A 27,504-nucleotide genomic window follows, 5' to 3' on the forward strand; every position below is an offset into this window, starting at 1 on the left:
TTTTTGCACTTAATGAAAAATGAACTTTGACCAATTCCCTAGGACTGGGAGGTTTAAAAAACTGAGGCTGAAGCTTTCAAGCTTTGAAACTGCATGGGAGGACGATACATATTCTTTGTGCAGTGCAATCATATCCAGCACACTCACTGGTCGTGACATGTATCTGGCCCCTAGCTTGAAATTTGGCAATTATATTACAGCCTGCTATACAAATATAAGTTGTTGTAATTGCAATCTAGTCATAGATCTGAAATGTTAACTGTTAAGACTCCTACAGATGCAGCCTGATATTATTTCCAGCATCCACAGTATTTTGGTTTCATTACTCTCTCTAGTTGTAATGGGTAAATGCACCAAAACTAAAATGTCGTGGAAGTTAAAAGAACAACCTGATATCAAAATTCACTTACAAAATGCAGTGTTTGGAAAAAAACAATTGAACTACTTTCTTTAAATTCCTTGAGCCCTGAAAGTAGACCAGCCAGATCTACTTTCAACTCAAGGATAACTACTTGAACAGATCCAGCGTCAAGTTCAAATTAAGTCATAACTGAACAACAAAAGGCTTGAGCATACACAGTCCACAGACCACAACCCTAAAATACAATCTTAGCGTTTCAGTCAAGTCAGTGATCCTTCATCCAATGAAAGGTCACAGACCTCACTGAAACGTTAACTGTTTCTCTCTCCACAGATGCTGCTGGATCTGAGTATTTCCAGCATTTTCTTTTTTTATTTATGATGACTAGCTAATTCATTTTTCGATTTACCAACAGAGAAAGGAATCTTGAAGAGTTCCCTGCTCCTCTTCAATGTTCCCTTGCAATTTTTAGGTTCAAATGAACTACCAGAACAAACTGGCTGGACTTCAAGATCCCAATCACCACCTGAATATGCAGCCCTGCCTCACTACAGCACTGAAGTATGAGTCGACACTACAACAGCAACTTGTATTTAGAAAGCACCTTTAACATAAAATGGCCCAAGGTATTTCACAAGGGTATCATAAAAGAAAATATGATACTAAGTCACGTAAGGAGATAATAGGGCAGATGGGTTAGGTTTTAAGAAGCATTTTAAAACAAGGAAAGAGCTGTAGAAAGTCAGAGGGGTGCAAGGGAGGGAATTCCAAAACTTAAGACAACCTAGGCAGCCGAAGGCACAACCACCAATGGCGAATTGATTAAAATCAGAGATACGCAAGAGGCCAGGATTGGAAACACATATGACGGAGGGTTGTGGGGCTGGAAGAGATTACAGAGATAGGGAGGGGAGTGATTTGAAAACAATCACAGAAGAATACCATTTGGCCCTTCATGTCTGCACCGGCTCTCTGAATGCACAAAGATGAGAATTTTAAAATTGAGGCATTGCTTAACCGGGTGCCAGTGTAGCCCAGCAAGCATGGGGGTGATGGATGAACAGGATTTGGTATGAGTTAGGACACAGGCAGCAGTTTTGAATGACCTCAAGTTTACAGAGAGTAACGTGTGGGAAAACGGCCAGGTGTGCATTATAAGGGTCAAGTGCAGAGGTAACAAATGCATGAATGAGGGCTTCAGCAGATGAGCTGAGGCAGGGGTGGAGCCGGAGGTGGAAATAAGGCAGTCTTAATGATGGCACAGATGTGCAATTGGAAGCTCATTTCAGCAACAAATGACACCAAGTGCACAGACTATTGACAAACTTAAAGTATTAGTGTGGAGCTTAAAACATTCTAAACCCAGAAGAGTGCCATCAACTGAACCAAATAGGCAGGTTGCATCAAGCTCATATTAAATTCCCTGTGCTAGTTAACTGCAGTGAAAATAGTGTGGAATATCACTTTCACCACAGCATCACTGGAGCACATTTGATAATTTTCTAGTTAACCAACTCCTCAAAAGCTTTTTCCCAAACTCCCGATTTTTGCACAGCCCATCCACTAGGTTGTTCAATTGTCTCAGTAGGCAACAGAGACAAAATTAGCCTCACTTCGTGGCGGAGAGAGCAGTGGAACAAACCAGGATTTCCAGTTCCACTTGCTACTGTGATTTCTCCCACTGACAGGTACACTTGCATGCTCATCAAGTGAGAATAGATTGGGCTCAATTGTGGTGCGCCCCCACTGTCAAATTTGACATTACTTGAACCGGTCATATGTAAAGAATAGCCAAGTACCAGAAGTGCATGTGTAACCACACCCCAACACAAGTCACTTCCTTGAATCTAGAATAAAATAGAAAAGAGGGGGAAGAACATTAATTTTGTATCTTTAAAAACAGGTACAAATCAGACTTGGGTAATCATAGGAAAATTAGTAGTCTTACATCAATGGAGAGTAAAATAATCAAACTATTCCGAGCAGTAGTTTTTAATTTTTTGCAGGGACAATATGCGGTTTTTACTTAATTTGAATGTTACTGGATTATTCAAAGTTTTTCAAACAAAAAGTAGCTTTGAATTAACAGTCTATCAAATTGCACAACAGACTGATGTCAGGTTTTTTTTGTGAATATTATGTATTGCCTGGTAGATACAGCGGCGAAGGATCAAGAAGTGGAGGAGCCTGAATTCACAGCATTTTCCAGCAGCCAAATCCTTCACCTTCCGGGTCAGTGCAAGATGATCATCCCAGTCCGGTGCTTCACTTGCGGCAAAGCTGTGGGAAACAAGTGGGAGGCTTACCTGGGGCTGCTGCAGGCGGAGTACACCAAGGGGTTAACACTGGACTTGGCGCCGCCGGGCCGTGGCCTTCAGGATCAGCGTCACCAGCGGCCGGAGCCGCTACAGTGTCGTGTCAGAGCTGGAGCCGCAGTGCCAGGACTGGGGCAATAATGAGCGCATGGCCTTCCTGTTCTCGGACTGGGGATGGTCTACATGTGGATGGCTCCACATGCAAGCAATTACACCTCCTCGCACCTCCTTCCACCCCCTCCCCTCTCCCTCCATGAAATCGCAGAGTTTTCTTGTTAGGGCACCTGCTCAGGGATACGAGCCAACAACCCCCCTCGTGGGCGTCTCGAGAGAGACTAAGGATAAGGGAGTAAACCCTTACAGAAAATGCAGAGCAGAACCCCTAAAGCGGTCATGTGTCACCTTTGGCATGTTTCCAGCAGTTCCTGCAGCCATATCGGTGTCAATCATCCTGCTCTGCACTCCTTTGGACCCGACTAGGAAAACAAGAGAGGGGGTTTTGACGCTTGGGCAACTCACAATCTCCATACATTCCGCCCAAGCATGCGCCATGGAGAGGTCACTCCATAGTCGCCTCACAGCGGCCAAAACAACACAGAAGGCAGCAGTTATGGGTTTTAAGTCCAGCTCAACTGGCGTAGAGATTGGGTGCCACGAGTTGCCTTTGTCAGTGGGAGAGGTCATCGCATCTCACTCGACAGCTACCGACCGCCTCAAACCGGGCAGCCCCCGGTCAGAAAGGTTCTGTCCCGCCACAGGAGCTGCTCAGGGTCAGTGCTTGACAAGTGGAGTGTAATACCACACCAAACAGAACAAAACAATAAGAAAGAAGGTACCATCCCTTCATTTTGCAAGCTGGAACGTCAGAACTGTGTCCCCTAGCCTGTCGGAAGACTTAACACAAATCGATGACTCTCAGAAGACAGCCATCATTAACAACAAGCTCAGCAGACTCTATGTGGACACAGCAGCACTTCAGGAGACACGCCTCCCTGTAGGCAGATCACTAACAGAGCAAGACTACACCTTCTACTGGCAGGGTAGGGATCCAGAAGAACCAAGACAGCATGGAGTGGGCTTTGCCATCAGAAACTCTTTGCTCAGCATGATAGAGCCACCTACAAATGGCTCGGAATGCATACTGTCCATCTGACTGCTCATCGTCTCTGGTCCAGTACACCTACTCAGCATCTATGCTCCAACACCCTGCTCCCCACCTGAAGTTAAAGACTAGTTCTACGAGATACTTCATAATATTAGTAGCATTCCTAATAACAAACATTTGTTCCTGGTGAGGGACTTTAACACCAGGGTTGGGGCTGACCATAACCCATGGCCCTCCTGCCTCGGGCACTATGACATTGGAAGGATGAATAGGAATGGACAGATTGTGCACCTATCACAACCTCGGCATCACCAACTCGTTCTTTCAAACTAAACCCTGTCCCCAGGTTTCATGGAGACACCCAAGATCACATCGTTGGCACCAGCTGGACCTCATCATCACAAGGCAAGCCTCTATAAACAAAGAGTGTTCAAATCGCACGCAGCTTCCACAGTGCGGACTGCAACACCGACCACTCCCTGGTGTGCGGCAAAGTTAGACTCAAACCAAAGAAGCTACATCGCTCCAAGCAAAAGGGCCGCCCGCACATCAACACTGACATAATTTGTTACCCACAGCTGTCACAAAAAAGTTTCTTAATTCACTTGAAGAAGCCCTTCAAAACACTCCTGCAGGAGATGCAGAGACCAAGTGGGCCCACACCAGAGATGCCATCTTTGGCTCAGCAATGGCCACATTTGGCAAACGTGAGAAGCAGAATGCAGACTGGTTTCAATCTCACTCTGAAGAGATGGAACCAGTCATAGCCACTAAGCACACTGCACTGCTGAACTACAAGAAAGCCCCCAGCGAGTTAACATTTGTAGCACTTAAAGCCACCAGAAGCACCACGCAAAAAACAGCCAAGCACTGTGCAAATGACGACTGGCAACACCTATGCAGCCATATTCAGCTGGCCTCTGACACCGGAAACAGAGGAATGTATGATGACATTAAGAGCGCTTTTGGGCCAACCATCAAGAAGATCGCCCCCATCAAGTCTAAATCATGGGGAAACAATCACTGACCAACGCAAGCAAATGGACTGCTGGGTGGAGCACTACCAAGAACTGTACTCCAGGGAGAATTATGTAACTGAGACTACCCTCAATGCAGCCCAGTCTCTGCCAGTCATGGATGAGCTGGACCAGCAGCCAACCAAATTGGAATTCAGTAATGCCATCAATTCTGTAGCCAGCGGAAAAGCCCCGGGAAAGGACAGCATTACCCCTGAAATAATCAAGACTGCCAAGCCTGCTCTACTCTCAGCACTCTATGAACTGCTTTGCCTGTGTTGGGATGAGGGAGCAATACCACAGGACATGTGCGATGCCAATATCACCCTCTGTAAGAACAAGGGTGACCACGGTGACTGCAACAACTACTGTGGAATCTCCCTGCTCAGCATAGTGGGGAAAGCCTTCACGTGAGTCGTTTTAAACAGACTCCAAAAGCTGGCTGAGCGTGTCTACCCTGAGGCACAGTGCAGCTTTCGAACAGACAGATCTACCATTGACATGCTGTTCTCCCTTCGCCAGCTACAGGAGAAATGCCATGAACAACAGATGCCCCTCTACATTGCTTTCATTGATCTCACCAAAGCCTTTGACGTTGTCAGCAGACGTGGTCTCTTCAGACTACTAGCAAAGATCGGATGTCCACCAAAGCAACACCGTATCATCACCTCATTCCATGACAATCTGAAAGGCACAATTTAGCATAGCGGTGCCTCATCAGACCCCTTTCCTATCCGGAGTGGCGTGAAACAGGGCTGTGTTCTCGCATCTACACTGTTTGGGATCTTCTTCTCCCTGCTGCTCTCACATGCGTTCAAATCCTCTGAAGGAATTTTCCTCCACACAAGATCAGATGGCAGGTTGTTCAACCTTGCCCGTCTTAGAGCGAAGACCAAAGTACGGAAAGTCCTCATCAGGGAACTCCTCTTTGCTGATGCTGCATTAACACCCCACACGGAAGATGTCTGCAGAGAATCATTGACAGGATTGCGGCTGCCTGCAACGAATTTGGCCGAACCATCAGCCTCAAGCAGAGTAGTAATACCATCGAGCAGAGTAGTAATCTCAGGATTGATACCGGTACCACGTGCTAGTGAGGCTAGAAACAGAGAGCGAGTGCAGCTGAACACGTGGCTACAGAGCTGGTGTAGGAGGGAGGGCTTCAGATATGTGGATCATTGGGATACCTTCTGGGGAAGGTGGGACCTGTACAAGGAGGACGGGTTGCATCTGAACTGGAGGGGCACCAATATCCTGGGCGGGAGGTTTGCTAGAGCTCTTCGGAAGGGTTTAAAACTAGTTTGGCAAGGGGATGGGAACATGAACTACGGATCAGTGGATGAGGTAGCTGTTGAACAGGCAGATACAGAGTGCAGAGAGTCTGTGAGGAAGGTTAGACAGTTGACAGGGCAAAGTTGCAGCCAGTATGATGGGTCGAAGTGTGTCTATTTTAACATAAGAAGTGTCAGGAATAAGGGTGATGAACTTAGAGCACGGATCAGTACTTGGAGCTACGATGTTGTGGCCATTATGGAGACGTGGATATCACAGGGGCAGGAATGGATGTTGGATGTTCCGGGGTTTAGATGTTTCAAAAGGAATAGGGAGGGAGGTATAAGAGGTGGGGGAGTGGCATTGCTAACCAGGGATAGTATCACAGCTGCAGAAAGGGAGGTCGTCGAGGAGGGTTTGTCTACTGAGTCAGTATGGGTGGAAGTCAGAAACAGGAAAGGAGCAGTCACTTTATTGGGAGTTTTCTATAGACCCCCCCAATAGCAACAGAGACACAGAGGAACAGATTAGGAGGCAGATTTTGGAAAGGTGCAGAAGTAACAGGGTTGTTGTCATGGGTGACTTCAACTTCCCTAATATTGATTGGAACCTCCTTAGTGCAAATAGTTTGGATGGAGCAGATTTTGTCAGGTGTGTCCAGGAAGGTTTCCTGACTCAATATGTAGATAGGCCGACGAGAGGGGAGGCTATATTGGATTTGGTGCTTGGCAATGAACCAGGCCAGATGGCAGATCTCTCGGTGGGAGAGCATTTCGGTGATAGTGATCACAACTCCCTGACCTTTGATATAGTCATGGAGAGGGATAGGAGCAGATGGGATGGGAAAATATTTAATTGGGGGAGGGGGAATTACAATGCTATTAGGCAAGAACTGGGGAGCATAAATTGGGAATAGATATTCTCAGGGAAATGCACGACAGAAATGTGGAGGTTGTTTAGGGAGCACTTGCTGCAACTGCTGGATAGGTTTGTCCCGATGAGGCAAGGAAGGGATGGCAAGGTGAAGGAACCTTGGATGACAAGAGATGTGGAACAGCTAATCAAGAGGAAGAAGGAAGCTTACTTAAGGTTGAGGAAGCAAGGATCAGACAGGGCTCTAGAGGGTTACAAGGTAGTCAGGAAGGAACTGAAGAATGGACTTAGGAGAGCTAGAAGGGGACATGAAAAAGTCTTGGTGGGTAAGGAAAATCCCAAGGCGTTCTACACTTATGTGAGGAACAAGAGGATGGCCAGAGTGAGGGTACGGCCGATCAGGGATAGTGGAGGGAACTTGTGCCTGGAGTCGGAGGAGGTAGGGGAGGTCCTAAATGAATACTTTGCTTCAGTATTCACTAGTGAGAGGGACCTTGTTGTTTGTGAGGGCAGCGTGAAACAGGCTGATATGCTCTAACAGGTTGATGTTAAGGAGGAGGATGTGCTGGAAATTTTGAAAGACATGAGGATAGATAAGTCCCCGGGGCCAGACGGGATATACCCAAGGTTATTACGGGAAGCGAGGGAAGAGATTGCCGCGCCTTTGGCGATGATCTTTGCATCCTCACTGTCCACTGGAGTAGTACCAGATGATTGGAGGGTGGCAAATGTTATTCCCTTGTTCAAGAAAGGGAATAGGGATGACCCTGGGAATTACAGACCAGTCAGTCTTACGTCGGTGGTGGGCAAATTATTGGAGAGGATTCTGAGAGACAGGATTTATGATTATTTGGAAAAGCATAGTTTGATTAGAGATAGTCAGCATGGCTTTGTGAGGGGCAGGTCATGCCTCACAAGCCTTATTGAATTCTTTGAGGATGTGACAAAACACATTGATGAAGGAAGAGCAGTGGATGTGGTGTATATGGATTTTAGCAAGGTGTTTGATAAGGTTCCCCATGGTAGGCTCAGTCAGAAAGTAAGGAGGCATGGGATACAGGGAAATTTGGCTGTCTGGATACAGAATTGGCTGGCCCATAGAAGACAGAGGGTGGTAGTAGATGCAAAGTATTCAGCCTGGAGCTCGGTGAGCAGTGGTGTTCCGCAGGGATCTGTTCTGGGACCTCTGCTCTTTGTGATTTTTATAAATGACTTGGATGAGGAAGTGGAAGGCTGGGTTAGTAAGTTTGCCGATGACACAAAGGTTGCTGGAGTTGTGGATAGTGTGGAGGGCTGTTGTAGGTTGCAACGGGACATTGACAGGATGCAGAGCTGGGCTGAGAAGTGGCAGATGGAGTTCAACCAGGAAAACTGTGAAGTGATTCATTTTGGAATGTCGAATTTGAATGCAGAATATAGGCTTAAAGACAGGATTCTTGGCATTATGGAGGAACAGAGGGATCTTGGGGTCCACGTCCATAGATCCCTCAAAGTTGCCACCCAAGTTGATAGGGTTGTTAAGAAGGCGTATGGTGTGTTGGCTTTCATTAACAGGGGGATTCAGTTTAAGAGCTGCGAGGTTATGCTGCAGCTCTATAAAGCCCTGGTTCGACCACACTTGGAATACTGTGTTCAGTTCTGGTCACCTCATTATAGGAAGGATGTGGAAGCTTTAGAGAGGGGGCAGAGGAGATTTACCAGGATGCTGCCTGGACTGGACAGGTCTTATGAAGAAAGGTTGAGGGAGCTAGGGCTTTTCTCATTGGAGCGAAGAAGGATGAGAGGTGACTTGACAGAGGGGTACAAGATGATGAGAGGCATAGATAGAGTGGATAGCCAGAGACTTTTTCCCAGGGCGGAAAGGGCGATCACCAGGGGGCATAATTTTAAAGTGATTGGAGGAAGGTTTCGGGGAGATGTCAGAGGTAGGTTCTTTACACAGAGTGGTGGGTGCGTGGAATGCACTGCCAGCGGTGGTAGTAGAAGCAGATACATTAGCGACATTTAAGCGACTCTTGGATAGGTACATGGATGATAGTAGAATGAAGGGTACGTAAGTAGCTTGATCTTAGATTAGGTTAAAGGGTCGGCACAACATCGTGGGCCGAAGTGCCTGTACTGTGCTGTTCTATGTTCAAGAAAACGATCATGGGACAGGACGTCAGAAATGCTTCATCCACCAATATCTGCAACCACGCTCTGGAAGTGGTTCAAGAGTTCACCTACCTCAGCTCAACTATCACCAGTAACCTGTCTCTCGATGCAGAAATCAAGCGATAGGAAAGGCATCTGCTGCTATGTCCATACTGGCCAAGAGGGTGTAGGAAAAATGACGCACTGACACAGAACACAAAAGTCTGAGTGTTGCAAGCCTATGTCCTCAGTACCTGGCTTTATGGCAGTGAGGCCTGGACAACGTAAGTCAACCAAGACCGACGTCTCAACGCATTCCATCTTCTCTGTCTCTGGAGAATCCTTGGCATCAGGTGGCAGGACCGTATCTCCAATGCAGAAGTCCTCGAGATGGCCAACATCCCCAGCACATACACCCTACTGAGCCAGCGGCACTTGAGGTGGCTTGGCCACGTGAGCCACATGGAATCCCCAAGGACGCATTGTACAGCAAGCGCGTCACTGGTATCAGACCCACCTCCGCTTTAAAGACGTTTGCAAACACGACATGAAGTCCTGCGACATTAACCACAAGTCGTGGGAGTCAGTTGCCAGTGATCGCCAGAGCTGGCGGACAGCTATAAAGGCGGGGCTAAAGAAAGGCAAGTCGAAAAGACTTAGCAGTTGCCGAGAAAAGAGACAGAAGTGTAAGGAGAGAGCCAACCGTGTAACAGCCGTGACAACCAATTTTATCTGCAGCGCCTGTGGAAGAGTCTGTCACTCTAGAATTGGCCTTTATAGCCACTCCAGGCGCTGCTCCACAGACCACTGACCACCTCTAGGCACTTACCCATTTTCTCTCGAGACAAGGAGGGCAAAGAAGATGCATCAAATGTACAAATATAAAAGGATATTGAAAACCATTTGGCAATATTCGCCACTTGACACTAACTACACTTTTTCCTAAATGATAACCACCTTGTCTGCATTTGGCTTTTTCCACGTGACTGCTCACGAGCACTACTCAGACATCTGTTTTAATCACATCAATATAATTTTAAAAAATACTTCTGGCCCAGTGACAAATAGAGCATGATTTCAATAAGCAGTCAGACTCAAAAGATTCTAAAACAGCTAGTTGCTAAAAATGCAAGGTCTAATTATAGCACAATTGCAAACTTACATTTAGGATAAATCTACTGCATGCCCCAGTAAAGATAATTAAGGGACTGAATAAACAATGATTCAAATACCCCACCTAAACTTAGCTATGCACTTAACATAATCTGTTGATAAGAATTAGGTTATAATGGGTTTCTATCCCATTAACATATTGGTATTAAGGTTCCCCCAACGTTCAAGTGAATTTATCCAGAATGTAGTTGAGCAGATAGAAATAAAAACACTAGATAAAAGCCTCGCACATCAGTGCAATTCTGTCATATTTCTGGGATGCTTCGACATGTCTTGTGGACAATCACTCCACACATGATTCCAGTTTCACCTTAAGTCGCTAAATTAGATGGCAGCGAGGGAAAAAAAAGTAACTGCTGAGTTCTTGGACTTTAGCTTTCTTCCAGTTAACTTGCAACCTCAAGGGTCGAGAAAGAATGGCAATTATTTTAGCCAATAGGATATAGTCTGCGAAATTAGGTTCATGAAGGAATGGAGGTTCCACTCCAAGCGACGAGTACTCCTTTCTGCCTTTCCAATCAACTCTGGTGTTGGATTGTGTCTTATCGCTTCAGATTGCTAGTCATAACTTGAAATCTGGAAAGTACTCACTTGTTCACAAAAATAAGCACAGATCATCTTTCCAGTAAAACTTAAAATTTCTCCACGACACTATTTAAATGCCTTTTGAATGGCTCTTTTATTTCCTGATAGGAAAAGCTGCAAACTGCAAATCCAGAAATTTTACATTTTAATATCCAATTTTTAGTTGACCACAAATATTTCAAAGCTAAGATTACTGCACAAATATAATCGTCAAATCTGAACATTGCTATTTTGTTCCCAGAACATATATTTTAAAAGAGCTAGAAACAGCACTTTCATTTGAGCATAATTAAGAGTTTAGTTAAAATGTCATTGAATTTCATGCAAAAGTTTGCTCATATCACAGAATTGTTACAGCACAGAAGGAGGCCAGTCGGTCGTGCCTGCGCTGGCTTTCTGAAAGAGCAATTTACCTGGTGTCACTTGCCTGCTTTCTCCCCGTAGCTCTGCACATTCTTCCTTTACAGATAACAATCCATTTCCCTCTTGAATGCCTCAACTGAACCTGCCTCCACCACACTCTCAGGTAATGCATTCCGGATTCTAACCACTTAGTACGTAAAAAGGTTTTTCCTCATGTCGCCATTGGTTCTTTTGCCAATTACCTTAAATCTGTGCCCTCTTGTTCTCGATCCTGTCCAGACCCCTCAAGATTTTGAACACCTCTATCAAATCTCCTCTCAACCTTTTCTTCTCTGAGGAAAACAGTCCCAACTTCTCCAATCTATCCACGTAACTCAAGTTCCTCATCCCTGGAATCATTCTCGTGAATTTTTTCTGCACTCTCTCTAATGCCTTCACGTCTTTCCTAAAGCGTGGTGTCCAGAACTGGACGCAATACTCCAGTTGAGGCCGAACTAGTGTTTTATACAAGTTTAACATAACTTCCTTGCTTTCTAAGAGTCATAGAGTCATACAGCATAGAAACAGGCCCTTCGGCCACCGCGTCCATGCCGACCATAATGCCTATCTACACTAATCCCACCTGCCTGCATTAATTCCATATCCCTCTATGCCTTGCTCATTCAAGTACCTGTCCAGATGCCTCCTAAATGTTGCTACTGTTCCTGCCACCACCACCTCCTCTCGCAGCTCATTCCAGATACCCACTATTCTTTGTGTGAAAAATTTACCCCTTTGATCCCTTTTAAACCTCCTCCCTCTCACCTTAAATCTATGCCTTCTAGTTTTAGTCACCCCTACCATGGGAAACAGACTCTGGCTATCTACCCTATCTATGCCTCTCATAATTTTATATACCTCTATCATGTCCCCTCTCAGCTTCCTTCACTCCTGGGAAAACAGACCCAGCCTATCCAATCAATCTCTCTTTATAACTCAAGCCCTCCAAACCAGGCAACATCCTTGTGAATCTTTTCTGCACCCTCTCTAGCTTAATCACATCTTTCCTGTAGTGCGGTGACCAGAACTACACACTACTCCAAATGCAGCCTGACCAACATTATGTACAACTGTAACATAATGTCCCAACTCTTGTACTCAATGCCTCGGCCGATGAAGGCAAGTATGCCACACGCCTTCTTCACCACCCTGTCTACCGGTGTTGCCACTTTCAGGGAACTATGTACTTGCACCCCAAGGTCTGTCTGCTCAACAACACTCCCCAGAGCCCTCCCAACATGTCCTGCCCTAGTTTAACTTCCCAAAATGCATCACTTCGCACTTGTCTGCATTAATTTCCATTTGCCAATCCCTTGCCCACTTTCCCAGTTGATCTATATCCTGTTGTAACCTTAGGCAACCTTCTTCACTGTCCACTATACCACCAAGTAGGTATCACGATTACCACCTTAAACCACTCTAGCACAATTTTGCCTTCCACAAAGTTTTGGAAAATTATAGTTTTGTACACTATGCCCCTATTAATGAAGCCGAGGATGCTGTATGTTCTATTAACTGCTCTCTCAACCTGTCCTGCTACCTTTAATGATTTATGCACATATACACCGAGGGCCCTCTGCTCCTGCACCCCTTAGATTGTCTCTCTGCAGTTTTTCCTACCAAAATGCATCATTTTACACTTCTCTGCATTGGATTTCATACATCACTTGCCCGCCCATTCCACCAACCTGTCGATGCCCTTTTGAAGTTCTACAGCAGGGTTGTCCAACATACAGCCCGCAGGCCAGGTTTCCATCCAGCCCGCAGATGTATTTCAGAGATGAGAAATTTTCAATCATATTCTTTAAGACCAGCTATTTAAAACATTGCTGTCAGTTTCACAGCTGACAAATGCTGGAAGCGGGAACAGCTGTTTCCCAACGTCGGACAGATCTGTGATTTAAAAAAAAAGCCAGAACCCACTAGAAAATCCCGCATCTGTCCGATGTTGGGAAACCACTGTTCCCACACCCAGCACTTGTCACTTGTGAAACTGACAGCGTGATGTTTTCGAAAATAAAATGACCAACCAGAAAGTGTTTGCGCTGGGCGCACCCACTCGCTGCGACTGTCAGAGGGCAGGGGGGGGTGGGGGGGGGGGGGATGGGGGGGAGGGAAAGAGAGCGAGAGCGCAAGAGAACGAGGAGGGGAAAAGCAACACAGGGGAGGGGAAAGAAAGAGCATTCAAGATCACTGACTCAGACATCTAACCGGAATACTCCACATTGCTACAGCATGTGTGCGGGCAAACACTGACTACTTATGCAAGCAAACAAGTGTGAGATATCTCACTAAATCAGTGTCCAACAGCATTGAGAAAGGAAGTCAATAAATTAATCTCATTTAAAGCTCTTCACAAAAATGCACATTTCTTGTTGCTTTGAGTAATAGCATGATAAATTTTTAAATGCCTTTATTTTTCCAAAATTCTTTCACCGGCCCCCTATGTAAGACAGAAATTGTAATGTGGCCCCCCCCACCCCAACAGATTGGACAACCTTGTTCCACACGATCCTCCTCATAGTTAACAATGTTTCCAAGTTTCGTATCATTCACAAATTTTGAAATTGCGCTCTGTACACCAAGATCTAGGTCATTACTTTTTAATCAGGAACAGCAAGGGTCCGAACACCAACCCTTGGGGAACTCCACTACAAACCCTCCTCCACTCTGAAAAACATCAATTTGCCACTCAGCTAATTTTGTATCCATGTTGCTACTGTCCCTTTTAATCCATGAGCTTTAAACTTTGCTCACAGGTCTGTTGTGCAGTACTTTATCAAATGCTTTTTGGAAGTCCATGTACAGCTCAACAGCATTACCCTGATCAACCTTGTGTGACCTCATCAAAAATCTCCAGCAAGTTAGGTAAACACCTTTATTTAAGAGTACCTTTATACATTTGTGTTATGCACACAGTATCATGAAGCTTTGCTTGGTAAGTGAAGATTGAGTCGTATCAACTGGTTAGCTAATTTTTATGCATTTCAGAACACATTACGGCATCTAGTGATAGAAGACCACTAACAAGAACCAACAGCATACAAAAGAAATTCAAACATATTTATTTGCAAGTGGTTGTGCTTTGCTTAAAGAGGGTACTGCCTACTTTATGACAAAAAATTTACTTCAAAATGACACTAATGCTTGAGCAAAAACAAATATTTTGACAAAGTAGTTACAAATGAAGAATGCCATTCAGCTCACTGGAATTCAACCATCTAAAATGATGATATCCCACCAGTGAAGGATTCAGCTGGTTCTTAAGTGATGTTTCACTCTGCTACTCTATCTGGGAATCTATTCCATGCATTGGGTCACACTGTGTGAAGAACTTACTTGACACTAATGTGCCTTTTTTATTAATATGAGCTGCTCCAGTTTAGGCAGGGATCTCCAACTTTATTAGCCCAAAGTCCACACTACTTAGAGTATGTGTTATAAATTCTTCATAAAGCTGTAATACCTATTCCAATGCAAGTTACATGTGTCATATTTACAATTGAGGACACCTCAGCTGTGTTAGTGATGGTTGCCTGTTCTCCAAAGATATTGACCAACTAATCTTATTCAGTTTGTTGATATGGTTTTCTGATGGACCATATACAGTGTTTCTATTGTGATCAGGCTTACCTCACCTTCTATAACTGGATTATGGTTGAACAGACTGATAAGTTTATGTTATCACAAGACTCAACCATGAGCTTTGCTTGTCACTACCCTGCATCACAACTGCAGAAGTCCTATTGGCTCTTCTTGAAACAAAGGAACAAATATATTAACTCTTCTCATAAAACTTATATACAAAAGTTTTGACAAAGTTGGTGGCTTATTACTTAACAGACCCTTATTCCACTCTTGTATCTTCAATTGAAGTAATTTTTCAGATATATCTTTCCCATACTATTTACCCCTCCATCTACCTCTATAAAGGTCACTTCTCAGACACCCTTCAAGGCTAAAATATGCACGGGCTGAATTTTCTCAGCTATATCATCTACGATGCAGTACTGTAGTAGGAAAGCAAATAAAATAGGTTGGGGGGATACAAAATTGATATAATAGGGGAGTCAACTGCCTTTACATTTAACCGTTTGCAATCAAATTTAGGTTCCTGACAATCTGTAAGCTAGTATTCACATTAAGAGAATACCTAATTTAGTTTACTTTAATAAAAATCAGAAGTAATAGTGGAAGTATTAATCAAGCAATTTAACACCCCAAAATATGTGAAACCCTGTAGTGATACAGCAATGACAGCGCTTATTAAATTGTGGGAGTAGGAGTACTACTCTATTCCTGTCTCCCCACACTCCAGTACGACATGCAGCATTTAACTTTACTTAATTAAAATGGGGTATGGTAGCATAGTAGTAATGTTACTGGACTAGCAATCCAGAGGCCCGGCCAAGCACTCCAGAGACCAGGGTCCCAAATCTGACCACGGCAGCGGGGGCAATTTAAATTCAATTCATTCATTCATAAACCTAGAATAAAATGCTAGGCTCATTAATAATGATCCTGAACCTACTGGATTGTTGTAAAAACCCATTCGGTTCACTAATGTCCTTCAGGAGAGGAAATCTGCCATCCTTACCCAGTCTTGTCTATATGTGACTCCGGACTCACAGCAATGTGGTTGACTCTCAATTATGAGTGTTGAAGATCACTTCATCTGTCTTGTACCGGCTATAACCAAATCCTGATCATTTATGTACATCAAGAGCAGTGAGAGTGGAGGACACCAGTTTACATCCTTCCAGTCTAAATCATGCCTATTAACCACAGCTTTCTGTTCTTTAACCAACTTACTTCCATGTTCCCACAGTCCCCTTATTTGCCTTCATTTTATTAATAAGCTTTCTAGTAGCACCTCATCAAATGCCTATTTTATCATTCAATTTTTTTCACAGCATTTTTTTGTTAAATCAATGCAAGCAAAGGAAATGCAGGTACCATTTGCCTGTAACAAGTACTCGAGTCCAGTGCGGAGCAAGTTAGCTGTAAAGTTTTTATCCCCCTTCTTTAAGATGCTCTTAAAATCTAGCTCTTTGACTAAGTTTTTGGTCATGTTCCCAAATGTCCCCTTATGTGACTTGATGTTAAATTTTGTTTGATAATGCTCCTGGGATTGCACCTTCGGATGTTTTGCTACATTAAAGGCACTATATAACCGCGAGATAAGAGAAGCACCTCCTATTTTGCTTCAATGTGCCTTAATCCCAGAATCTAAAGCAGCACTAACCAGCGTACTGAATTGACTTTCTTTCTATTCTAGTCATTCTTACGGCTTCTGAGACTCAGATTGCCAGGCCAAGGAACATTCTGTGCCGTATTTATGCCAACTAGATAAAGGTAGCCCAAACTAATTTTAAGTTAGACTATTCAAATCGATGAAACATTGTATCCAATTCAAACCAGAGGTAAAAGGATAGGCCTCTTATTATAAACCTCAAGTTTGTGGATGTCTCAAATTGTAATTGAATCCCTGTTCCTGCAGCACAATAGAAGCAATACTGGCTTTCTGATGTTTCAGTAGGTAAATACATGCAGGCCAGAAAATCTTAGCCTGATTATTGTGTGCAAAATTAGCTGATCTTAATCAAGGCAATGGTGGGGATACTACAATTAGCCTCCGTGTATTGGGAATAAGGAACAGCAAAATCATCCAAAGTCTCTTATCTCTGTCTCTATCTAATGACCCTAGTAGTAAATAAACATATCAAAGGCTTTGTGCCCTTCTACAGACAAAGCCTAGAAGAAAAGTTAGCTGGAGGGCTCCTAATGCCTACAGGACAATACCCTACTATGGAAGACCGCCTTGAGAACAGAAAAATATCCAAGAAAAATGTTAACCAGGGAGCACCATCTGATAAAATAGTGGGAAACAGCAAAATTTAATTTGAAACAATGGTAAATAGTTTGGATAGGTTAACCTTTCAGTATTGCCGAATAATCCTCCTTTCACCTTCAGTCAAAGGCTTGCCTTATTTCCCTGTTCTAAGCTCGTCTAGGATTATAGTCGCGAGTAAATTGGTGAGCAGTACTGCAGATTTGAAATGAAATGATTACTATACTGGTTATTTTGAAGTTACACTGTTGCACCTGAAATCTTCGACAATTATTAAATGTATTTGAGCATAGAAATTAAGAGGAAAATGGGGAAAGCTATTTATGAAATATATGGAGGTGATTAAATGCTTTCTACCTCATTGGATTCTTGGACTGCATACAGTGTGTTATATTTGATGGTACTGCTGAGGATGCACTTTACTAATTGGGATATCTGACTGAATGAGAATCTCCTGGGCAAGGCCAGCATTTATTGCCCATCCCTAATTGCCATGAGCAGATGGTGGTTAGCCACCTACAACTGAGTGGCTTGTTGGGCCATTTCAAAGAACAGAAAGCAATCATTAAGATTTTTTGGAATGGAAGGATGTATACTATGATGTCCTCCAGGCTCACTGCTCTTAATGTACATTAATGATTACAACTTGGTTGTAGGGGGTACAATATTAAAGTCTGCACACAACACAAAAATAGGGAGTATGGTTAACAGTGATCAATAGTGAAGAGGAATTTAAATGACTTCAGGAAGAGAGGTTATAGATGAATGTAAAATGAAATTTCATTTGGAGAAATGATGGCTAGTGTATTTTTGGAGGATGAATAAAGAGCTATATACATCAAATGGAAAAATGTTAAAAGGGAACAGCAAAACCTAGGGGGTTCACATACAGGAATCTTAGAAATAGAAAGACAAATTGATAAAGCTGGAAATAAATCCACACAAAATCCCAGGTTTTATTAATAAAACATACAGAGTACAATAGGAAAAGGTAATGCTAAATCTATACAAACCATTCGTTAGGCTGTAGGCAGAATAGTGCATTCAATTTTGAGCACCTTACTAAGGCCATAGAGCGGGTACAAAAGAGATGATATCAGTAATGAGAGACTCTAGTCATAAATAAACTGAATGTCTTTTCATTTTAACAGAAGGTTAAGATGGGGGCATCTTTTGCACAGGTGTGCAAAATATTGAGGGACAGGAATAAGGTAAACAGAAAACTGAAAATGTAAAATGTCCATTATAAAGTGTGGTGAAAGCAGAATTGATAATAGATTTGAAAAGGCAAATGGACAAATATTTGAAGAAAATTAAAAAGGGCATTTGGAAAGGGCAGGGGAACAGAGCTGAATATTTGAAATAAAAACAAGAAATGCTGGAAATACTCAGCAGGTCTGGCAGCATCTGTGGAGAGAGAGAAGCTGCGTTAATGTTTCAGGTCAGCGACCCTTCTTCAGAACTTCAGAAGTCTGAAGGGCCGCTGACCTGAAACGTTAACTCTGCTTCCCTCTCTCCACAGATGCTGCCAGACCTGAGTATTTCCAGCATTTGTTTTTATTTCAGATTTCCAGCATCTGCAGTATTTTGCTTTTATTTTAGAGCTGAATATTTAGTTCTTTTGCAGAGCCAACAAAAAAGCAGAGATATTGGTCATTTTATGAAAAATACCACTGGGTGCATTTACATTGCATAGTGAACATGGCAATTCACTCAAGTTTGCTGAGTTTCAAAAGGTGATTTGCACTCACTCTTCCCAACAGTTTCCCTTTTTCCAAACCAGCATTCAGATATTGTTATGCTGCAAAGTCACCAACAAGGCGGCAGGATTTTTGGAACCCGAACACACACAGGGATCCGTAGTTCAGGTTTTTCATTTTCTAGCTCCAAGTATGATCAAGAGTCATTTATTTCTCTTTTTACAATCCTCAAATTTAGCATCAGTAAAATTGAAAACACTTCATTGTAACATTAAAGCTGGTGTGTAAATTCACCCATAAAATATAATTCCTTCACCTGAGTAATTTAACAAAGTCAAAAACTACAAGCTGGTTCAAATTTTGACGACAATTTCAGAGCTGACACACAGGCCTAATATTTATCGATATAACTTTACAACTAAGTAATGCAGTTTGTTGCAAAATTAGGTGAGCCTCTAACAAGGGTATTGTATGGTCAAAGCCTACAATCATGCTCAATGATTAAGATATTTTATACCAGAAGATTTAAATTAGTGGGTGAAAAGTTGGTAGCCTTCTTGGTTAAGTCAGAAGCTTGTGGGTTCAAGTTTCATCACAAATTTGAGCTCAAAAGCTAGATTGACACTTGAGTGCAGTACTGAAGGAGTGCAAGATTGGGGATGCGATCTACCTACTCAATATTCTTCCCTCACCCAACTAAAACAGAGTAACTGGTCATTTTATTTTCTATTTGCAGGACTTGGTTGACTGCAAATTGGCTGCTCGGTTTGCCTAACAGTGGCGCAGTTCAGAAGTAATTTGCAGAAAGCACTTTGGAACATGCCAATGACTTGATAAAGCAAAACGTATTTTGTTGCCAACTGTTAGAGGAAATCTCGTGCCAGCATCTCTCCAACAAAAGGATATTCTTGGCCATTTCCCCTCCCCAAATCCATTTCTTTCCCTCTTCTGAAAACAGACTTTTGCGTGGGTACAGATTTATGGACATCTGTTGCACTCTGGTACCCACCGAGACTCCAGAGCAGTACTGATGGAGAACTGCACTGTCAGAGGTGCCGTCTTTCAGCGGAAACGTTAAACAGAGGCTCCGCCTGCCCCCGCAGCTGGACAATAAGGATCCCAATGCATTATTTCAAAGAGAGGGGCCCTTCCTGGTGGTGTGACCAATATCAATGTCACTAAAACACATGACCTAGTCATTTATCTCATTGCAGTTTGTGGGGCCTTGTTGTGCGCGACTTGGCTGCCACATTTCGTACATTACAACAGTGACTAAACTTCAGAAGTATTTCATAGTCTATAAAGCAATTGGGATGTCAGGAGGTTGATAAAGGCATTACATGAATGCAAGCTCTTTCTTAAACCAGATGGTTATTCTTCAGTGCAATCCTAGACAAATGAGCATGCTGTATCACCATGTCACCATTGTAGCCAAGGCCATTCCTTTCCTCACCCAACAAGAAAAGACATTTTCCAGCACCAGAAGCAAAGGTTGTGACTCATTTTCCCCTCCCTGGCTCAGGGGTGCCAAGACCAATTGTAGCATCCCAACAACTTCCCCCCCCCCCCCTTGATCTGTTAGTTCAGTGGAAGCTGGGATTTCAGTCTGGCATCCATTCAAACAGTATCTTAGCCATGACTATTTTAGGCTGCAGTAATTCTTCACGAGCTCAATATATCTTGCAATTTACAGAAATCTTTGAACTTAATAGCGACGTCCTGCTCCTAATTCTTATGCTCCCATGTCAGTAAGACAGCCAAGAACACAAAACAAGAAAAATCATTTTTCTCTCTCAAAAAAAATCTAGTTATCAAGATATAGAACACAGGTGCAAATTCTGAAGTACAGTGAATCTCATTTATGTTTGAATCCAGAAATGAGTTCTAGGCACTGACCTATGGAATGAATGTGTTTTGAACCGGATTCTAATGGATTTGGTTTTGTGTGAACAGCTATTTATAGAATTCCACAAAGTCCTATTTTAGTTCAAGCTAATTTTTAAAAGCACTTTAATTAGCCTGAATTTAATGAGCAAACATATCTACCCAGTGACCTGTTTCTTCATAGACATCTTGAGCATTGTTACCACTTAAATCTCTTAACTGTAAAGCAAACATTTTGCAACCACTATATTTCATTGCACAACGCACCTACTTATCCACCTTTTTAAATAACGTCAATTGTCAATCCCTTCTGTTTAAAATAATTGTCATACACAACATAATACGAGAACACAAGTACAACTGCCTAAATTAAGTTTCTATTTGTTAATTGACTGCATTGCATCTTTGACCAACATATGGGATCAAAAAACTGTTCTACTTCCATGTTCAATAAGCGGGTATAAGAACATAAATTTACTCCAAGTCTCTACTCGAAGACAGCCAGTAGATACCAGCAGAATTCCAAATTTTCCCAAGTGACCCCAGAAAACAAAAATCAGATGCCCAGCAATGGAAAGATTTTGCTTACTGTACTTGCATATGCATAGTCACATTATACCTAAACAAGTATTTAAAGAAAAATTGAAGAAGTCAGCCCAAGTACTCAGTTTTATAGAGGCACAGTGATACTCAACAGCCCAGCAGAATAGTCTGACACATACTGTTGCGACGGCTCGTTCCACTTAATCCATTTTCAGATGTGCAAAACTATAAAATGTATTTACAATATGAAAGTGACCCTGTATACACCATTATATCAGGTCCGTGGTTAATTTACTTTAATTATACTCTGATATGCTTCGGAAGCTTGGATAACCTACACCAGGAACCTCAAAACACTGGAGTACCACCAGAGATGCCTCTAAGATCCTCCAAATCTGGTGGTAAGAAAGGTGGTCCAACAGCAGCGTCTTCTTAGCCAACCTGCTCAGCATCAGGGCGCTAATCACCCAAAACCAGCTACACTGGGCGGGACATTTCGCCTGCATGCTTGACACTAGACTCCTGAAGCAGCTGTTCTACTCAGAACTTGGTCATGGCAGGAGACTCCCAGGAGGACAGCGGAAACGCTTTAGACTTATTCTCAAAGCATCCCTGAAGAGATCAAATGCCCCCAATGACTCACAGGAGTCCCTGGCTCGTGACTGTCCTAGTTGGAGAAAGCTCATTTGAGAAGGCATCATACACCTCAAGGGACTTCGCTGGGAACATGTAGAGGTGAAATCAAGGCATCGGAGGGAGTGCACAAACCTCCAAACTACTCATTTACCTGACCCTTCAAGCACTATCTGCACCTTATGTGGCAGAGCCTGCAGATCACACATTGGATTTATCAGCCATTTCAGAAACCACTGAACTGGAGTAGAAGCAAGTCATCCTCGATCCTGAGGGACTGCCTAAGAGAAGGGATTTTAATTATAGAACAGCAGTATTCCAGGACACTAAAGATGAAAAAAAAAGCAACTGATCTACTTTAGCACCAATTCCTTGCTTGAGAACAACTGGAAATTAACCTCGACAATTGTTACCTTCACTAGTGAGCAGTGTTGAAATATGCCAAAAAGCAAAGAATTATCGGCACTGGAAATCTGAAGCAAACAGAAAATATTGCAACTATTCAGCAGGTCAGATAGTTCTTCTATTCTCTCAACAGAATAGAATCTTTCACGTACGGATCCTTCATTAGAAAACAGTTTTGACAAAGAGTCCACACTCTCAGTTTGTGCCACAGATGCTGTCTGGCCTGCCAGGTATTTCAGCATTTTCAGCTTCTGCTCTTGAGGTTATGGCTTCTGGGTTAAAAGGGATTCCATGACATTAGCATTACAGACATTCATGGCATGTTAGTGATATTGTGGCACTATGTGGTCACTGATTTCTTTAAATAAATTCACTGCAAAAGACCGGTCCATCTTTTCTGTTGGACTGGGAACATTGCATTTTATTTTTTCTCCAAAGTAATTAAGAAAATTTGCACCCTTCCAATACAAACAAGAGCAACGGCATTATAAGACCCAGTAAACCACACCATTCTTAAGTTTTACCAAACCATAGTTTTCATCACAAACACTTTTATATCAGAGACTGCTCTGCTCTTTCCAATTCTTATTCTTGACGTGGAACTGAAGTTACAAAATTCCATGACCACTGGCCTTCAAGCGATGGATGAAAACAGAAGCATCGATACAATAATCTTTCTGGGCACTATGCCAATTAAAAACAGTTGATATACTTGGCAAAATGTACAGCAATACAACAGCACTTCAAACACCTGACATGTAAGCAACAATCAGCATTTATATCAACATTTTGAATTGACTGCTGTAGCTCAGTAACCATTCAATTTTAAACAAATAAATGCTGTAATTCCAGAAAACTCATGCAGAAATTTTCTAAACAGCTATTTCTTGCATAATCACATTTCTTGGTCAGCAATAAAATTTATATATAGTCCCCTCAGCAGGCAAGAGATTTAAGACTAAAGCTTTAAAAAGTAGCTCATTACTTACATTAAAATATAACTGGTCAATGAGACTACATGTCTAAAGCAAACTGATGCAAAATTCTGTTTTTCCCAATTAGAACACAGTGCGAGTGATGTAGTAGATTCAGGGCTACCCATGTTTACTGGTGTAAAGGCATGCATGTGCTGTACCTACAGTATAAGTGCAGTAGTTGCAGTAATGATATCAGAAACATAGCTGAAGTCCCTCTTCCCTGTATTTCTATGTGAAGAGGCAGAGAAGGCTAAGGGGAGATTGAATGGAAGGATTCAAAATTATGAAAAGTTTTGATAGAGTTTCTACACAGGGATGGATGGGTTGGCAACCGGAAGACACAGCTTTAAGATGATTTACAAAAGAACCAAATAAGGAGAATTATTTTATTTTTAACACAAGTTATGATTGTCTGGAATGTACTGCCTGAAAGGGTGGTGGAAGTAGATTCAAGAGTAACTTTCAAAAGTGAATTGGACACATACTTGAAAAGGAAATACTAGCTAAAGAACAGAGTGGGACTAATTGGATATCTCTTTCAAAACTCTGGCACAGGCACAATGGGTCAAATGGCCTCCTGTGTGGAAAGATTCTATTATTCTATATCCTAATTAACTTAGTCTACAACTTTATTTTTGGCTATGGATATTAGATAACAAAGATCAAGTATCTTTAACATGGCACTTACTGTTGTAATTTCATTTTGTCACAAGTCAATTTTTTTTTTAAACCATCAAATTAGCATTCCAGTTACCCAGCGGGATTTCAAACATCAATGGGGTAAAAAAAACATGTTTCTATATGTTACCATATACAGTTAAATTCAGTTATAATGCTATATAATTCAGTTAAACAAGTAGTACAGTAGTGACAAACATATTTACTCTGTAAAAAGGTAAACTCAGCCAAGGCCTGCTACAGCAACTCCATTAACTGAAATATTGTCCAGTAGAATACAGATATGCCTCACATTTTAAAATAGGGTTTTAAAAGCTGACTATTTTAGGCCATATGGCCCAACATAACGCACTGGTCTGAGCGCAAAAAAAATGATGAGATTTTAGTTTGCACCCACAATCCCCATGCCATCAAGTTCTTTATCCTTGTGATATTGTAAGAACCATCAAGCTGACACTGAGCTCTTGCCCACTACAGGGCGCTAAGTGTAAAAGAGTCATCCCCTAAACTACTTCTCCTCACCTCTCAGAATTATTTCAGAACATCTGCATAAATCTGGGAATAGATCGTATCACCTCTGAACTGTGGGTAATATGCCACAAAACAATCAGCAAGATGTTATATTAGTAATGCAAAATGTTCATCCTGTGTCCATTTAAACTGTGAAAAGCAGCCAGCAGTACTATTATAAATTTCACATCCTTCTACATTTAGATTGTTTTTCAAGAGTATTTTAAACAGGATAAAACGCTGGTGGGAATATTTGAGGTATGAATTTGGAGTTCACATAAACACACAACTTTTTGTGCATTAAACCCTATTGGTACAAATATATTAGGTAATGAATGAGAAGGAATTAAACACTCAACAAAAATTGATTTGCACACCCTATTTGTTTTCCCAACCAATGCAGAAAAAGGTTCAAGTACACATGCATATGCGGTGGGAATCAGCATTGAGATCACATGCCCAATGGTGTTTATTTGTCAGTTATTATTTGCTTATCAGAAATCCAATTAGATGCATGTAGTTAATATATTGGATAACACTGTTCTAGTCTAATGCCATTACATTAGCTAATCCAATTATCAGCTGCAATCACAATTGCCTGTTACAACTAAATGGCAACAAACCAGTTTAAACTTTTCCAAGATACGCTTTCTCATTAAAGAAGTGAATTAAAATACATATACACATATATATCTCAAAACTACCTCATTAGGCTCAAATTACTAACTTTTATCTCAAGGTTCGTAATGTACAAAATTACATTTTCAGTGCCAGAGTGTACCAATTGCCTTACATTCCGAAGAAAAAATTCCATTTAGAAAGCTGACTTTTAACTATGATAAACACATTGGGCATGTTTCAATAGCTTGCACTAAAAAAAGCCTTGTTTGAATCGCCCCTCCCCATTTTGTCATGACTTTCACCAGTATAATAAATGCAGTATGTATTAAAAGCAAATCTTAGAACCCTCAGACAGTAATATTTAAATCACAAATTCAAGAGGCATTATTGTATAATATATAATAGATTAAAAATACAAATGCAATGGCATTAGGAAACATGATTAGACTTCCATAGATTTACACTTTCAATTGTTTTGCCAAACTGATATACTTGAAATGAATTACACGTGATTAAGTTGAATTTTAAAATATATATGTCTGTATTGACTAGAATAAATGAACTTAAACACAAAGTATTCTTTACCATTTTGATCATGCATGTTGCAAAACATGTTACCTGGAAAGTGATTGTTCAAATAACGAACACACCCAAAACCTGTATGTTTAATAGCTGCAGCAAGATATTATAAGGCTCAGAAACCCCAAGAAACGCCACATGAATACTACCTACAGCAAGATTCGTCCTGATAGATATTTCATAACTAACGCTCTGAATCAAAATCAAGCAGAGAATTAACGTTCACGAAGCGCGCGGAGCTCCCTTGAATGAAAACGTATGATCTGTCACGATTTGCAACTCCTTGATGTAGTATTCTATTAAAAGGTCCAAACCATGCTTTAAAATCTTATGTTATCCTAACCTAGATGTGTACAAAATGTAAAGTTTTAAAGAAACTGAATTGGCATGGGATATCAGTTTTGGCAACCGATATAGCAGGGTATTAATAATAAAAAATAAAAATACTTGTAGCTATAACACAGTGGGTCAGTGGTTTTAAAAAAAAACTTTCCTAATTATGCATCCAGAACAGTCTGAAAAAGCAGTCACCTCCTACGGTTTCGTTTACTGCACATTTTAAACCAAACCGGCTTTGTAACTAGGAGCAAAGTAAGCAGCAACTAGATTCATCTGCCATTTACGACAAATGCTAAATTACACGGCGTTGACGTTCTTTGGGGAAAAACGGCAATTCTGTCTCGGAATGAATATAGGGGGAGGTAAACAAAAGACAATTACAAATCTGGATGGCAAGATCTAAAATACGCTTAGAAAATATCACCATTATACTGCATGTTTTCTCTGCTATAAATACAACTGCTGGTCATCAAAAAAACTAAACTAAAAAAGTTGCTAGATTAAAGTCTGAGCTGTGTGTTGCAGTGGGGAGCACCACAGGGACCGCTGCGGGTAGCAGGGATGGTGAGAGCCATTTTACCCCTCAGTCGGTGAGATGCATCCACTCACCCAACAGCAGCAGTTTGACTTCTCTCGCCGCTTTTTCCCCGTCCTCCCGCAGGTTTCTGTCGATCATTTTGGACCTCTCCACCGCCGCTTTGTCCTCGGTACTCAGTGTGCAACCCATCCTCCAGGCTGTATTTCCTCCCCCCTCTCTCTCTCTGCTTCCTCTCTCTGAGCAGAGGCAGCAGCAGCAGCTTCTTCTCACCGCCCTGCCACTGAGTCACAAAAGCTTCCGTTTCCCCAGAAACCAGACAACACGTAAAATTAATGGAAAAGTCAACCGGGTATGACGGAACCCGACTCCGGCGGTTCCTCCCCGTGGTTTGAATGGCCCCGACTCTAGTTCATGAATTAATTGATATATTTATTTATTTACTAATTTCTCTGCGGGAACGCGCTGCCGTTCACACCGACGCTCCAAACGCCGACAACTCCTGGCGCACGCGCGGAAACCGCCCCGTGCCTCGCCATCTCTGAGACCCGGATGTCTGTCTGCTTTTTCCGCCAGCTTCGCACTCTGCGCCTGCGTCGCCACGGCGGAAGCGGCTGGTTACCCATGGCAACGACCACAAAGGCCGACTTCCGATCGATTTAAATGTCCTTTTTTTGCCATCTTCTTCTGTTCGAGTTTGTGCTGCTTGGTAAAGTCACTCACAAGAATAACCACTAAAGGAAGCTAGATATTGTTCTTCTTTCAAATTTGTGCTATTGGCTGTTTATGAAATATATCGCTACAAACAAACCAACATTTTCAGCTACAAACGTGACACACTAGTCAAACTATAAAAACAGTCAGTTGGGTTTGGTGTATTTCATTGTGCCCAGTCTGCATGTTGCTTGGCAGTACTTTCTATAGCCCAAGTAAAGCAAGTGATAGGGTTCTGGCAAGTTAAATGTTGCAGGATATTAGGTAATGCCTCATGGCTAATAGTGGCTAATAATAATA

General features: G+C 42.2%; 1 protein-coding gene across 1 annotated transcript in view; it reads right to left on the bottom strand.

Annotated features, from left to right (window-relative positions):
- Window positions 1-27,043, bottom strand: part of LOC137384768 (guanine nucleotide-binding protein G(i) subunit alpha-1) — a 62,361-nt gene extending 35,318 nt beyond the window's left edge. The window contains exon 1 of the mRNA XM_068059203.1: window positions 26,565-27,043. Coding sequence (XP_067915304.1) covers window positions 26,565-26,682 — 118 coding nt within the window. The 5' untranslated portion in view covers window positions 26,683-27,043. The remainder of the gene's footprint in view (window positions 1-26,564) is intronic.
- Window positions 27,044-27,504: the final 461 nt, after the last annotated feature.

The sequence above is a fragment of the Heterodontus francisci genome, chromosome 27 (genome assembly GCF_036365525.1).
Source record: "Heterodontus francisci isolate sHetFra1 chromosome 27, sHetFra1.hap1, whole genome shotgun sequence".
NCBI lineage: Eukaryota > Metazoa > Chordata > Chondrichthyes > Heterodontiformes > Heterodontidae > Heterodontus > Heterodontus francisci.